The 13,816-nt window shown below is 34.5% G+C and overlaps 1 protein-coding gene across 1 annotated transcript in view; it reads left to right on the top strand.

Moving 5' to 3' along the window:
• Nucleotides 1-13,816, top strand: part of ADCY1 (adenylate cyclase 1) — a 193,100-nt gene that overhangs the window by 105,786 nt on the left and 73,498 nt on the right. The window contains exon 7 of the mRNA XM_051970634.1: nt 3,672-3,827. Within this exon, the coding sequence (XP_051826594.1) occupies nt 3,672-3,827 (156 nt within the window). The remainder of the gene's footprint in view (nt 1-3,671; nt 3,828-13,816) is intronic.

The raw sequence follows: 13,816 nt of genomic DNA, 5'->3' as shown, positions 1-13,816 counted from the left end.
TCATTTGAAATAGTTTTGGGATTCGGATTCTTCTTCAATATATTTTCCATCTTGACATCAAGAAACTTCCAAGATCTAGACGAGGATGACTATGAACACTGATTTCACATTTAGATGTGAGAAAAAGAGAATAATTACAGTAAACAGAAGAATCAATATCATTTGATCATGTGGATCACATGTCATTTATCATCATTTATTAAATAAATACTATACTCAACAACTGGGGTATTTCTTTGGGGAAGAGAGAATACTGAATTTAACAAGATAAATAACTTTGGATTTGAAGTTATAAGATGATTTTTAAGTTTTGAATCTGCCACTTGTCAGCTTTGTGACCCTGGACAAATCATTTTACTTCTCTAATCCCCCATTTCGTCATTTGCAAAATGGAAAAATATTACACTACCTACTAACAAGATGATTGTGAAAGGAATACATTCTAATTTCTACAGGATACTTCTTGTTAAGGAATGATTTGGGTAAAAATAGTATTTGTGAATTATAATTAAAATGAAACAATAGCTTTATTGATAAATATCCTAGAAAGAATATTCCAATGTATTAAAATCTATATTAGTAATCTTTGTTTCCAGTGGGTAGAGGTGCTTGACTTGTGATTTTAATGGAATTTCAGAATTCCATGAGAAGAAATTTCCTCTAGCACCTTCTCACTTGAAGAGATGCCTATAGCACTGACTTACCCAAGGTCACACAATAAGGATGGTTGCAGAGGTCAATGTTGCTTTCAAGTCTTCCTGCCTTCAGGGTCAGTTTTCTATATGCAATACTGCTTCTAAGTGAATGGTCATATAACATCTCCTCCAGGTTGATTCTATCAACTACTTCTGGTGATTGAAGCCCTAAAGAGGAGGTGGTTCTTGTATTCTGACAATTCTAATGATAATTATGAGAGATTGGAATATTCTAATAATATCACTCATAGGCCCCATATAAGATATCCCCAATATCAATCAGACATTTGACATGAATTAGCTTTTTACAAATGAATATTTACTGGGCAAATATAACAATGACAGTAGTTACAAAAGCATTTCCCCAAACTGGAAAACTCACTCATCTGTGGACTGAAATTTAAACCCAAAATTACTGAACCACAGAATGTAGGGAACACATGAATAAAGGGTTACCTTTTAGCCACAGGAGTAATTTTTTCCCTCATAGCGTCCCCCCAAGTCAATTTCAGAATGAAGCAGTCAGTAACAGAAAAGTCACTTCATTGATCAGCTGGAACTGTACCTTCAAGAAGGTGACATCTGAGCTGATAGACCAGTCCACTGTGATGCTGAGTCAAGCAGATTTCTTTACTGCTGCACAAGGTCCTCATCGGACTCAGATGCTGCAACTACTGGCTCCATTTGCTAGGTATCTGATGTGTCTTCCCACTTTTCAAAGCCTATAAGTTGGTTATTTAATCAATTTCATTTCTGAGTATGCAGTCACCTACAATCAGAAAAGAATAACTACAAGAAACTAAAGAAAGAAAGTATATGCATTATATACACATTCATTTGTGGTGGTTGGATGGAGGAAGGATTTTCCTATCTAGTAATTCACATTAGTACTTGCTTTGCCTTCTTCCAAGCAAGAAAGTTATCATTCACTGAAACATTTTGTGTAGACACTAAATTCTGTTTCAATCTCTGTTGAGCCAGCCCAAGAAACTTTGAAATCATTTAAAATTTTCTTCATTAACAATATAGCACCATTCCCTTCCTCATTCTTGTCTGAAGAAGGCTTATCAGGTACTCATGTATTAGAGTGGAAGTTAGTAGGGAATATTGCTCAAGTTTTAAGGACTAGATCATCAATTGACCATTTTTTTATAATACCTTTATATTTCTTTTTCCTGTTCATTCCCCTTCCCTCTTCTGCACTCCAATTGATGCACTCAGTCAACAAATGTTTATTGCACACTTACTATCTGCCAAATATTGTACAAAGTGCTGAGGATAAAAATAAAATAAAACAAAATAAAAACAAATATCAGTCCTGAAACTGACCCTAGGAAAAAAAATGTAAATCATATTTTCTGTGTTTCTGGCCACCATTTCCTGGAACTGTTATTTTCCCCTTTTTTTCATTCATTCTTTTTCATTTTAATCTATCTAGACAGAGAACATTTTCATTATTGAACTATGGTATTGGCTATTTCATTTCAACTAGTTTCAACTCAGTTTAACAAATATTTGTGAAAGATGTACTATTAACACTGTGATATTGAATTTGGATATGATAACATCCCATCATCTTGATAGAAAGTCTGGTCTGATAGATGGATGAGACTCATACTGGACAGAGAAAACAATAACATACCATATATTATCCATGATAAGTATCTTAGAAACATATGGAGCAGAATGTTTGGATTACAATCGGATGCATTTATATGGGTATATTTTATAGTGTATACCTTAGTTATCATTTGTGGTTTAGGTTTCTTATCTATATTTACATGGTTATTGATTACTCTATAGATCTGTACATTTTATCTTTTAAAAAGTATTTATAGAAACCAACAAACAGATGCAAAAGAATTTTTAGGAGTGGAGGGTAGCAGCCATTTAAGAGTACATAGCTGAATTATCACCTCCTTAACTCTCTGATTTCCCAACTATTACTTAGAGGCCTATTCACAGAAGTTAGGGGGGTGGGGGGAAGAGAGGAGGAAATGTCCCTTGTCAGTCATTTTTTGAAATGTACCCTTTCGCCTGGAGAGACTTGCATGAACTGATGCTGAGTGAAATGAGCAGGACCAGGAGATCATTATATACTTCAACAACAATACTGTATGATGATCAATTCTCATGGACGTGGCTCTCTTCAGCAATGAGAGGATTCAAATCAGTTCCAACAGAGCAGTAATGATTTGAACCAGCTACACCTAGCGAAAAAACTCTGGGAGATGACTATGAACCACTACATAGAATTTCCAATTCCTCTGTTTTTGTCTGCCTGCATTTTTGATTTCCTTCACAGGCTAATAGTACACTATTTCTAAGTCTGATTCTTTTTGTACAGCAAAATAACTTTTTGGACATGTATACTTATATTGTATTTAATTTATACTTTCACATATTTAACATGTATTGGTCAACCTGCCATCTGGGGTAGGGGATGGGGGGGAAGGAGGGGAAAAGTTGGAACAAAAGGTTTTGCAATTGTCAATGGTGTAAAATTACCCATGCATATATCTTGTAAATAAAAAGCTATAATGATAAAAAAAAAAAAAGAAATGTACCCTTTCACAGACTTCTTGACATCCATTTAGTCCCTTCCTCATCATTCCCTGCTTATCTATTTGAGAGCAATTTGACTCTGACTTTTACATAAATTCAAACTGTGCCTTCCTCTGTCCTAGTATTCTCATATGTGGATTTTATATTAATCACTTTTGGTATTATTTTTGTTAGCATTTAATGATATATTTATCTGATATTTTCCTTCCTTATCTGATATTCTAGAAGGAATGCATTAATATTGCTTCATATTATTTTTTTCTTCTGATAGTAAGGTTTCTGACAAAGATGTGCCTTTAGAATCTATTTTTATTCATGGAGAGATTAATGTATTAGCTATCTTCATTTCAATGTGGCTGTGGCTTATTTTAATGTTTCTTTTTGTTTTTTACTTCTTGTTTCTTTGCACAGATATTTCCTGGACTTATTCTCTCAGATATAAAACCAGCCAAAAGGATGAAGTTCAAAACGGTCTGTTACTTGCTGGTCCAGCTGATGCACTGTCGGAAGATGTTTAAAGCAGAAATCCCATTCTCCAATGTCATGACTTGTGAGGATGATGACAAGGTAGTAAAGAGCCTTGAAGTGATCTGTCTAAGGGTTTCCATTTTTGCTTCATAGAACACAGAGGGTACTAAATAATCAGATTAGAAAGAAAAGGGAGAACTCATTTTTTAGTAATGAATGTGTATAAGGTTATGATTAAATATATTTATCTAAATTTTCAAAGAAAGAAAAACTTCAGAAAAGGGGATTCAAAAAATGCATTTTAATTTTTTTTCTTAAAACCTTACAGATTTCCCCCCTAATTTGCAGTTAGGAAGTTCTTTTTGTATCCCTTAAATCTGAATTTCAGTCTAAGATATAAGGCCTTTTTGTTGCAATTATATGGTTCAACTCTATTTTTCATGGATTTGGATTCAATGTAGGGTGATTAAGATTAAATTATTAGATTATTTGGCTTGAGTCCACATCTCACTTTGAATTTGGAAACCTCTAATCTTAACTCGGGTCTAGATATTCTTTTTACTACTGGTAAACAGATCAACTAGGAATCCTACATTGAAATAGTGAAATATTTAATTGGTATTGAACCATAAAGAAATACATACAAAGAAAATTTCTTAATTTTTATTTCTAAATTAATACAACTTCACTATTGATTTTTAATGCAGCTTCTCTAAGACTCAAGTTGTGAAAGCTTACTTGGGCTAAAGACATTGTCTCTGGGTAGCTATAAGGTATTATTTTGTTGTCCCTAAGGCAGAATGCTTCAGTGAAAGACAGACTATGCTTAAGATTGCCTTTTCCCTTCACTCATCTCAGCATGCCTGGTTTTATAGGCAGTTTCTTTACCCTGTGGCTCCCAGTCATGCTGTTTCCATGTAGACATATTATCAATGCATAAGGGAGGGGAATTCTCAAGTTCTTTCACTGATAAAGTGACCAAAACAGAAAACCTCTTTGATTTCTTCTGTATTGAGAGGTGGGATAGGTTTAGGAGTAGAGAATCTCTCTTCTGGTTTTTCTATGCCAGAAGGGGAATACATTTTTTTTCTTCTAAGGGAAAGGAGTATATAACAATCTAGGCCACACTCTTGAGAGCTGCCAATTAATTGTACTTGTTATACTATCTGAAGAAAAAACAGGATGACCACAATAAATATTATTAATCATTATCTATTTTTAAAATTGTTTTAATCATATCATAAAGTCTATTAACTTCTCTCTTTAAGTAAAACTATTTCTCTTATGCTTTCTTCATAGGGAGTTACTTCCAAATTTTAAATAATTGTTCTTCTTTAATCTTTCCATAAATTATTCTTCAAATATAGAACCCTAAATTGTGCCTAAAATCAGGAAGTCTCATTTTCATGAGTTCAAATTTGATCTCAGACACTTACTATGTGACCCTTGGGAAATCAGTTAACACCTTTTCCCTCAGTTTCCTCAGCTGTAAAATGAGCTAGAGAAGGAAATGGCAAGAAAACTCTAGTATCTTTGTCAAGAAAACACCAAATGGGGTTATGAAGAGTCAGATATGACTGAAACAACTGAACAAAGTGAGGGGGATTATTTATATAATGTCCTTTTTTTTCAGCTCTGTTATGCCACTATAGAATATATATAGGCCCTTTTAGGTGATAAGCTCTAGAAAGATATATTGAAAGACCAATGAACCTTGATTCAGAAGATCTGAGTCTTGATTTTAATTTACAATCCAGGGCCATGGTCAGGATCTCTTTGGGCCTCATCACAAAATGAGGGAGGTAAAAGTGAACTACTTCATCTTATAGATAATAGATCTTATCTTATAGATCTTATAGATATAGAACTTATAGATGAAGTAATTCATCTATAAATGCCCTTCTAGGAATCACATTTTTAAGATTGCCAAGGACCCGTAAACTTGGGTATTGGTAAGATCAATCTTCAAATTTCTAAAATAAAAATCAAGAGCTCAAACAGTGTATATGTATGTGTGTGCATGTGTGTGTATGTGTATGTGTGTGTGTGTGAGAGAGAGAGAGAGAAGAGAGAGAGAGAGAGAGAGAGAGGAGAGAGAGAGAGAAAGAGAGAGAGAGAGAGAGAGAGAGAGAGAGAGAGAGAGTATAAGATAAGAAAGAATGGAGGAAGCTCACTTAAAAAGAGTAAGAACTACTTTTCTCCTAGTGATAGAAGTACATGCTGTATTCTTCTATCTTCTTTATTCCAACCAGAATGGCAGAAAAGAACTGATTGGAATCTTTTGGAGTATAATGTGTTAGAACAGGTTATACTGGTCAAGGGGGAGTAGACTGAACTGTGGTAATCAGAAGCAAACTATGATTTACAATCTCTCCCTCTCTACTCCCATTTAAATTCCCTCTGCCCCCATCTAAAATAAAGCCCCAATATCATAATTCAACCATTTACTACCTATGTTGTCACATTTGCAACAAAGACAGATAAATGATCTTCATATCAGTCTGTAGCATTGAAGAGTATGTATAAAGGAAAGAATAGTGATCTTGTTTTGGTTATCTGCTTTCATGCCTTACCTTTCTTGCTGCATGTCATGGAGCAAGTCATTTATGGGTCATCTAACATATCATAAACCTTAAAGTGCTAAAATGTGAAATTATTATTAGTATCAATACTAATAACAATTAAATCCAACATCATAAACACTGAATAATATTGCAAAATAGGGATTTTATTCTTCCCTCTATAATCTACTTTCTTTTTCTCCCATTTTTCTGAAGGCCCAAGCACAGAAAATATTTGGTGAAATTTTAATTTCATTTGCACTTCTGAAAGTCCTTATCTTTAGGAATCTCATGGCTTTGGAAATAAGAGCTCCAAGCAACAAACCTATATTATCTAACATTTTACAAACTTCTTCTGATGTGCTGTGTGCTAAAATATCTTCCATAATATTTCCCACTTCTCACAAAACCTTTTGCATACTAGATGGCTTCCATTATCCCTATTCTGATTATTAAGGGAATTTTCATTAGAATATGAATGATATTGTTTTAACCTTCCCTATAGTATTGCATCTAGAAAGAAAACCCCTTAACTGTAATACATCTCCGAGGGGCATAATTTTGAGCCATCTTATATCCCTGAACTATTTTATTTCCTATTCTAGTTTGCCAGATTAAAAGATTTAGAATTGATATTATTTAGGATGAAATAAAAGTAACTTGGTATGGTGATAGCTAACTTCAAAATTAAGAAATGCAGTGAAGCCATGTCTCTGGACACATCCTGGCTATGTCACTGGAAGGAAGTCAATTATTCTATCATTAGCTCTGTAAGTCTATAATTTGCAAAATCTATAATTTGCAAATATGCTAACCTGCATAGGCAGAGGGAATCCTTTCAACTGGGATTTCACCATACCAATGAAATAATAGATTTATCTCTACCCAAGTGTAATATAGTCACATGCCATTCATTGGACCTTCCTCATATTTTCCAGTGACTTTATACCTGAGTAAAATCAAATAATAACTGTTAATGAATGAGACATGCATCAGTACAATTGGTATTCAAAAGAAGTAAAGCAATAATAATAGTTATCATTTACATAGCACTTAAATGTTTATAAGCTTTATTTATAAAGCGAAACTTTAAGGTTTGCAAAGAACTTTATACAGATTTTGTCATTGGATCTTTACAACAACAAGGTGAATTAGATGCCACTATTATTCCTATCTTTACAGATGAGGAAATGGAGGCTGAGATGTTCAGGGACTCTAAGGTTTTACCACTAGTATCTGGGTGATGTGAACATGTGAACTCTATTCTTTTTGATGCCAAGTTCAACTAGCCATCTAGTGGAAAAGGAAGATGTGACATCCAAATTCCTTGGCTCCTATACTCAAAAAGGGATAAGATTGGTATACAGTGAGATGAAATGTTATCTCTGGGTCTGTGTAATACATTCTAATCCATATATAATCTTCCTTGTTCTTACTCTTATTTACATTATAATTCCCATATAACTTTCAGATCTTCTACATGAAAGCAGTTCTGCCTTGTTTAATATATCTTCAACATTTACTCTCTTGCTTCAAGTGCTAATTCTTCTCATGTAAGGTGACAAAAAGACACAAAACCTTATAATATGTTCTTGAGTCTTGTGTGGGATAGTCTAGAAATCTAATTACCATCTTGTCTTGAAATTGGATTTCAAGCAATTGATTATCAAATCAACTTTTGAAACAAAATCCATTCCTTTTTAGGGAGTGTTGATATTAGCATTGCAGCCTCCTTGTTTCACTATCAAAATTTTAATTATTGCTTTTAATCTTCAAGATGCTGGTAATGCTATGATAAGATGATATTAATAAGAACATAGCTCTTACCTTCAAGTATCTTTCAATCTGCTGATGTAATATGGTGTATACACATATTTACGATGCAAAATAGAATATGCATGATAAAGGCAAAAGAGAATTCCAAAGTATACTTAGAAAAATTGCTTCATGACCATTAAGCTAACCAAAAATTTAGGTATGAAATTATGGCTGGAAGAGTCCAAGATACTATCACTTCATTTTCTATGCCAGTAGATGGGGTTGTTACATCATCTGATGCATGACTTCTGAGCTATAGAGGCAGTATTTGGGAATGCCGTAACAGATTCTATTCTATTGAATGTCTAATTCTATTGAAAGATTTTGAAAAGTGTAAAATGAAATGGCTCGATTTATCAGTGTTAGGATTTTCCCAGTTAGCAGGAGTAGTAATAGTCACTGGATTTTTTATTTTATGGAGTTTAGCGATTCTCAGAGCAAATTCACATAAGTAAAAGCGATTTAATATTCATTCACATTTGGGCTTTCTTTTTCCCATGTCTTCACTAGACTTTGTGATTCTCTTAGCTCTTACCACATAGAGTGCTATATGTAATAAGCACTTAAAATATTGATTGAATTTTAAAATTCCACTTATCACTTATCCTTAGGGATTCCATGGTTTTGGAAATAAGAGCTCCAAACAGTAATCTCTGCATTGGGTTTTATGTTGCTAGTGTCTAAAGAAGGTGGTCAATAAAATCGCAGTCCAATGTCACTTCCTTCACTAGAAATTTGACCTCATTTGACCTAAGGAAAGATTTATAGGATCCTGGAAATATCCATAACTGACTAACTCCTAGGACTGTCTGAGGGTTGAAAGATCCTCTCATTTAACAAAAACTTAAAGAAGAATTTATTCTCTGATATTCCCCAACAAGTGATCATTCAGCCTTTATTTTAAGATGCCTAGTGAGAGGAATCTTACTAATTCTAAAAATAGTTCATTCAAGTTTTGAACAACTCTATTATTATTTTTATGGAGAACTTTGTTTCTCTCTAACTTTCAATTTTCAGTGGCTCTCTGAAGTTACAAAGAATAAATACTCTGATAATAGTTACCAGCATTTATGTAGAGCTTTAAGGTTTATAAAGCACTTTACATATGTTAACTCACTTGAATCATCACAACCACTTTGTAGAATAGGTATTATTATACATCCCCATTTTATAGATGAAGAAACTGAACAAAAAAATCAATATATATTTGAGACAGGATTCAAACTCAGTTCTATCTACTCCACCACCTAGTTACTCAACCAACTCCTTTATTAATTTCTCTAAGGTGAAGATGCTAAGCTTCCTTCTTTTGAATGGCTTCTGGTTTTATTAATACTGAGGATGTTACTATGGATGAAGTTTAATTTCTCCAAGAGTTTCAGCTTGGTTATTGTGCAACAACTATACATTGAGTATGAATATTTAAATTATTCATAGACAGCCTGAGAAGCATATAATGAACTTGCTACCCTCTACTCCTATATCTTACATCTCCACTACCAGTATTATTGAAATCCAATGAGGGAACTTAGATTTGAAGCCCACTATGTCCAAACGAATGGGAAGTTGCAAAATGGAAAACTTAGGAATGTTTTGTGATGTATCAGGGAAAGAAACTTAGGAGCAAATTCAGGAAGTCAAAAGGAGCTAGAGAGAATGGAGAGAAGGGAAAAGCATCAACATGACTTGTGGCTTGCTTGATGACCTGCTTTTAATTTTGTTCTGCTTACACTAAATCAAGAATAATCTGGGTTGTAACTAGATTGTTACAAGTCACAGTGGCAAAAGGCTAAATAAAAATGTGATATAATAAAAAGAGCCCTAGATTTGGCATCAAAAGAATCAATTTTCAATACTAATCATCAAATTAACTATTTAAGTGATGCTGCTCAATTTTCTATTCTGAATCAGTTTCCCTATCTTGATTTTAAGATTATTAATAATTGTAACATTTATTTCACAGAGATTTTGTCAGAATTGAGAAAAAAACTTATAAAATACTATATAAACCTCCAAGCAGTGTAGACATATGAATTATTATTAATATTATTTATTGCTCTGTTCCCTTGGAAAAGGCTCTTATGAGTCTCAGAATTATTTAAATGATTAAGGAGATGACCACTTGTGAGTAGGCAAAACAGCATTCTGTAGAGGGCTGGAACTCTGAAAGGGTTTACTTAAGGTACTGACAGCAGGGTACTTATAGTTAAAGCAACTACTCAGTGTGATTAATTCTCTAGTTAAGTGTATACTTAGTGTGATGTAATGCTATAATTACTTAGTGTAATAGAGTAATGTAATGGCAACTGTTGGCATATGTTCAGTGTGCTGTAGTAATGTAATCATACTGAGGTATTTAAGAGAGATATAGTCTCTCTCAGCCACAGACACAGAAGAGTCTCAGACACAGACACAGAGAAGATTCAGGACTCCATCTTTGACCATCCTTGTGGTGGTTCTTCTGCCTTCATCACTTCTCCACCTAAAGACCAAGGACCATCTGAGACCCTCCAGAGAGCTAGCCCAGAAATTACAGCATTCAGATTGAGTCAGGAAGGTTGATGCATTAGAAAGCCAGGATATTATGAGAGGACATCAACAGTGAATCAATCATTCATCAGTCAACAAGTATTTGAAGTTCTCAGGCAAAATAGTTAGGGATTGTAAGTAAAGAAAAACTATAAGCTAAGTACTGGATTCATTGAGAAAAGAAGGAGAAAGTCTTGAAAGTCAGCAGATGACAATGGCAAGGATATAGACAGAGAAAAACTTCTTCACTTGGGGCCCATATGAATTCAAATGGGGAAAAAATCAGCTTCATTTTCAATAATATCTAATTGAAAATTTTCATTTTCTTGAGTTATAATCTTAAGAATCATTATTCTTAAAAAATGAATCTGTAGGCTTCAACAGAATATTAAAAGTCTCCCTTTCTTCCTCCCTTTTCATTCTCTCTCCCTTCCTCTCTCTCTCTTCCTTTTCTTTCTCTTTTGTTAAAAACCTTACAATATAAATGAATGGATTGAATGTCAAAGGAAGAATGTTCACTCAGTTATGGTGGCAGGAAATAGCATTGAATAGTAAGGAGTCTTCTGCTCTTTCTTATTCCTGTTCTATTGTTTCAGATATTACCAGCCTGAAAGATGGGGGGGAGGTGCTTTTAATTCTTGAAACAGTGTCCCAAAAGACATTGTTTTTTTGCAGGGAACCAGGTTTCCATGAGTGGAAGGACATGGAAGGTAGTATCAGAAAACAGGGTCAAAGGCTAAAGAAAGTTTGTAAACATAAGGATAAGATGTAGGGAGGAGGAGAATGTAATAGAAAGGCTAACAGAAAGAGAGGGTAGAATTGCATGGAGATTCAAGAGCAGTATAGCTAGGGTGGATTAATGAGAGCATGAGAGAGTACACCAAGAAAAAGTAAAGGGGACTCATAGGGATTAGGAGAAGAGAAGGTCAAAATTTGCTATGCATAGGATGATAAAATGTTGTTTGAGTGGTGCTATTGAAGTAAACTAAGATCTTTTGAGGATTCCAGATCCACTTCTGAGCTCCCAAACCCTGGGAAAAGCATCTTTCCCAGACAAGCCCTTCTCAAGTTAAGTGCTTTCATTCAATCGGAGATCTTGGTCAAGTCATCCTCCATTGAAACTGAGATCTTTTGGGGGTGGCCTGGATCCCCTTCAAGGAGTTCCCAGACTCTGGGAAAATCCTTCAAACTCCCAGTTAAGTGATTTTATTCAATTAGAGATCTAAGTCCCAGGCAATGCAACTTTGAAGAAATCTCATTCAATTTTGAATGCAAGAAGGATTTCAGAAAGGCCTGAAGAGACTTACATACACTGATGCTGAGTGAAATGAGCAGGACCAGGAGATCATTATATACTTCAACAACAATACTATATGATGCTCAATTCTGATAGATGTGGCTCTCTTCAACAATGAGATGAACCAAATCAGTTCCATTTGTTCAATAATGAATAGAACCAGCTATACCAGCAAAATAATTCTGGGAAATGAGTGTGGACCACTACATAGCATTTCTAATCCCTCTGTTTTTGTCTGCTTGCATTTTTTATTTCCTTTTCAGGTTAATTTTACATTATTTCAAAGTCCAATTCTTCTTGTGCAGCAAAATAACTGTATGGACATGTATACATATATTGAATTTAACATATACTTTAACATACTTAACATGTATTGGGGAAAAATTGGAACAGAAGGTTTTGCGAGGGTCAATGCTGAAAAATTACCCATATATATATATATCTTGTAAATAAAAAGTTATAAAAAAATTTTTGAATGCAAACCCAAACTTCAGATGGCTAATAAAAGACAACTCTGAACTCATAATATTTGCAGAAATCTGAAACAGGATTATGCTTGCTAAGGAAGCTCTCTTCTTTGCAAAGCTGCATGCCAGGACTTTTGCCCACTGAAGATATCCTCTTCTCATTGTTAACCTTTGCCATTTTTCTAACAGGACCTTGCACTAAGAAGTCTGTCTTCCTAGCAAAGTTGGCTTCTCAGTGCCAATGAAATTCCCTTTTGCCATACAGTTTTTCAGATTTGCGAATTCTTTCACATTGGACCTGGGTCTCTGATCAGAGGGGATTCCCTATCCCAATTCTCACACTTCTTCACTACCACTAACTTCATCACTATCATGCTTTTAGAGTTCTGTAGACTACATCACAACTCCCTCCCCCATTCAGAGATTCTCATCACCTACAATATCAAATATAAAATTTTCTGATGTTCAAAGCCCTTCTTAACTTAAATCCCCCACCCAGCTTTCCATTCTTCTTCCATCTTAGATCATCCCTGTTTCCTTATTCTTAGATCTAGTGACATTATCCTCCTTGATATTTTTCATAGAAGACATTCCACTTCTTGACTCTGGGTATTTACACTAGTTATCCTTCATTCTTAAAGTGCTCTCCTTTCCTCATATTTTCCTTCTGGTTTCCCTGACTTTCTTTAAATTCTAGATAAAATTCCCCCTTCCACAGGATGCCTTTTTTAACCCTCCCTTAGTCAATTATTTTCTATTTCTCTTGCATGACAGCTTGTTCACACATAGCAGTCTACGTTTTGTTCCCCCCATTACATTATAAGTTCCTTGAGGATTGGGATGGTCCTTTGCCTTTGTATCCCCAGCATTTAGCACAATTCCTAGCTAGCACAAAATAGGCACTTAATGAATGCCCATTGACTGACTCACTAATGGAGAATTTATTCTCTCACATGTCTGAGGAAAAGGGAGATCTATCTGAGCATTTGAGTCAGTAAAAATACCTGATTTTTGAATTTTCACATTCCTGAATAGAGGAGTCTGTTCTCAGCTCTCAGTAACTGGCAGTTCTGAGGTTCCTGCAGATTCTTTAATATCTCTGGCTCCAAAAGGCCTAGGACCTCTGATGGTTCTTAAACTCTATATTCATAAGTCCTTTTAGTGTTTATGACTCCTGGAGGCTTAGCAAATAAAATGTCAGTCACAGAAAGAGACTTCCCTACTGCCAGAACTCTATAGATTTAAATCTGTACACCCTTGCATCTCATATAAAGAGATTTTTTTTTAGTGTCAGTTGTCACCAAGGTTATAACCTCTTCTTTGGGATGGATAATGAACACATCCAGCACAAATAGAAATGGAAATGATTGATCTTATCGAGCTCATTGTGCAATTAGATTATGAGCTCTGTGACTT

Source organism: Antechinus flavipes, chromosome 1 (assembly GCF_016432865.1).
Source record: "Antechinus flavipes isolate AdamAnt ecotype Samford, QLD, Australia chromosome 1, AdamAnt_v2, whole genome shotgun sequence".
NCBI lineage: Eukaryota > Metazoa > Chordata > Mammalia > Dasyuromorphia > Dasyuridae > Antechinus > Antechinus flavipes.
The sequence above is the reverse complement of the archived record's forward strand: the minus strand, read 5'-3'. Positions and strand labels throughout refer to the sequence as shown.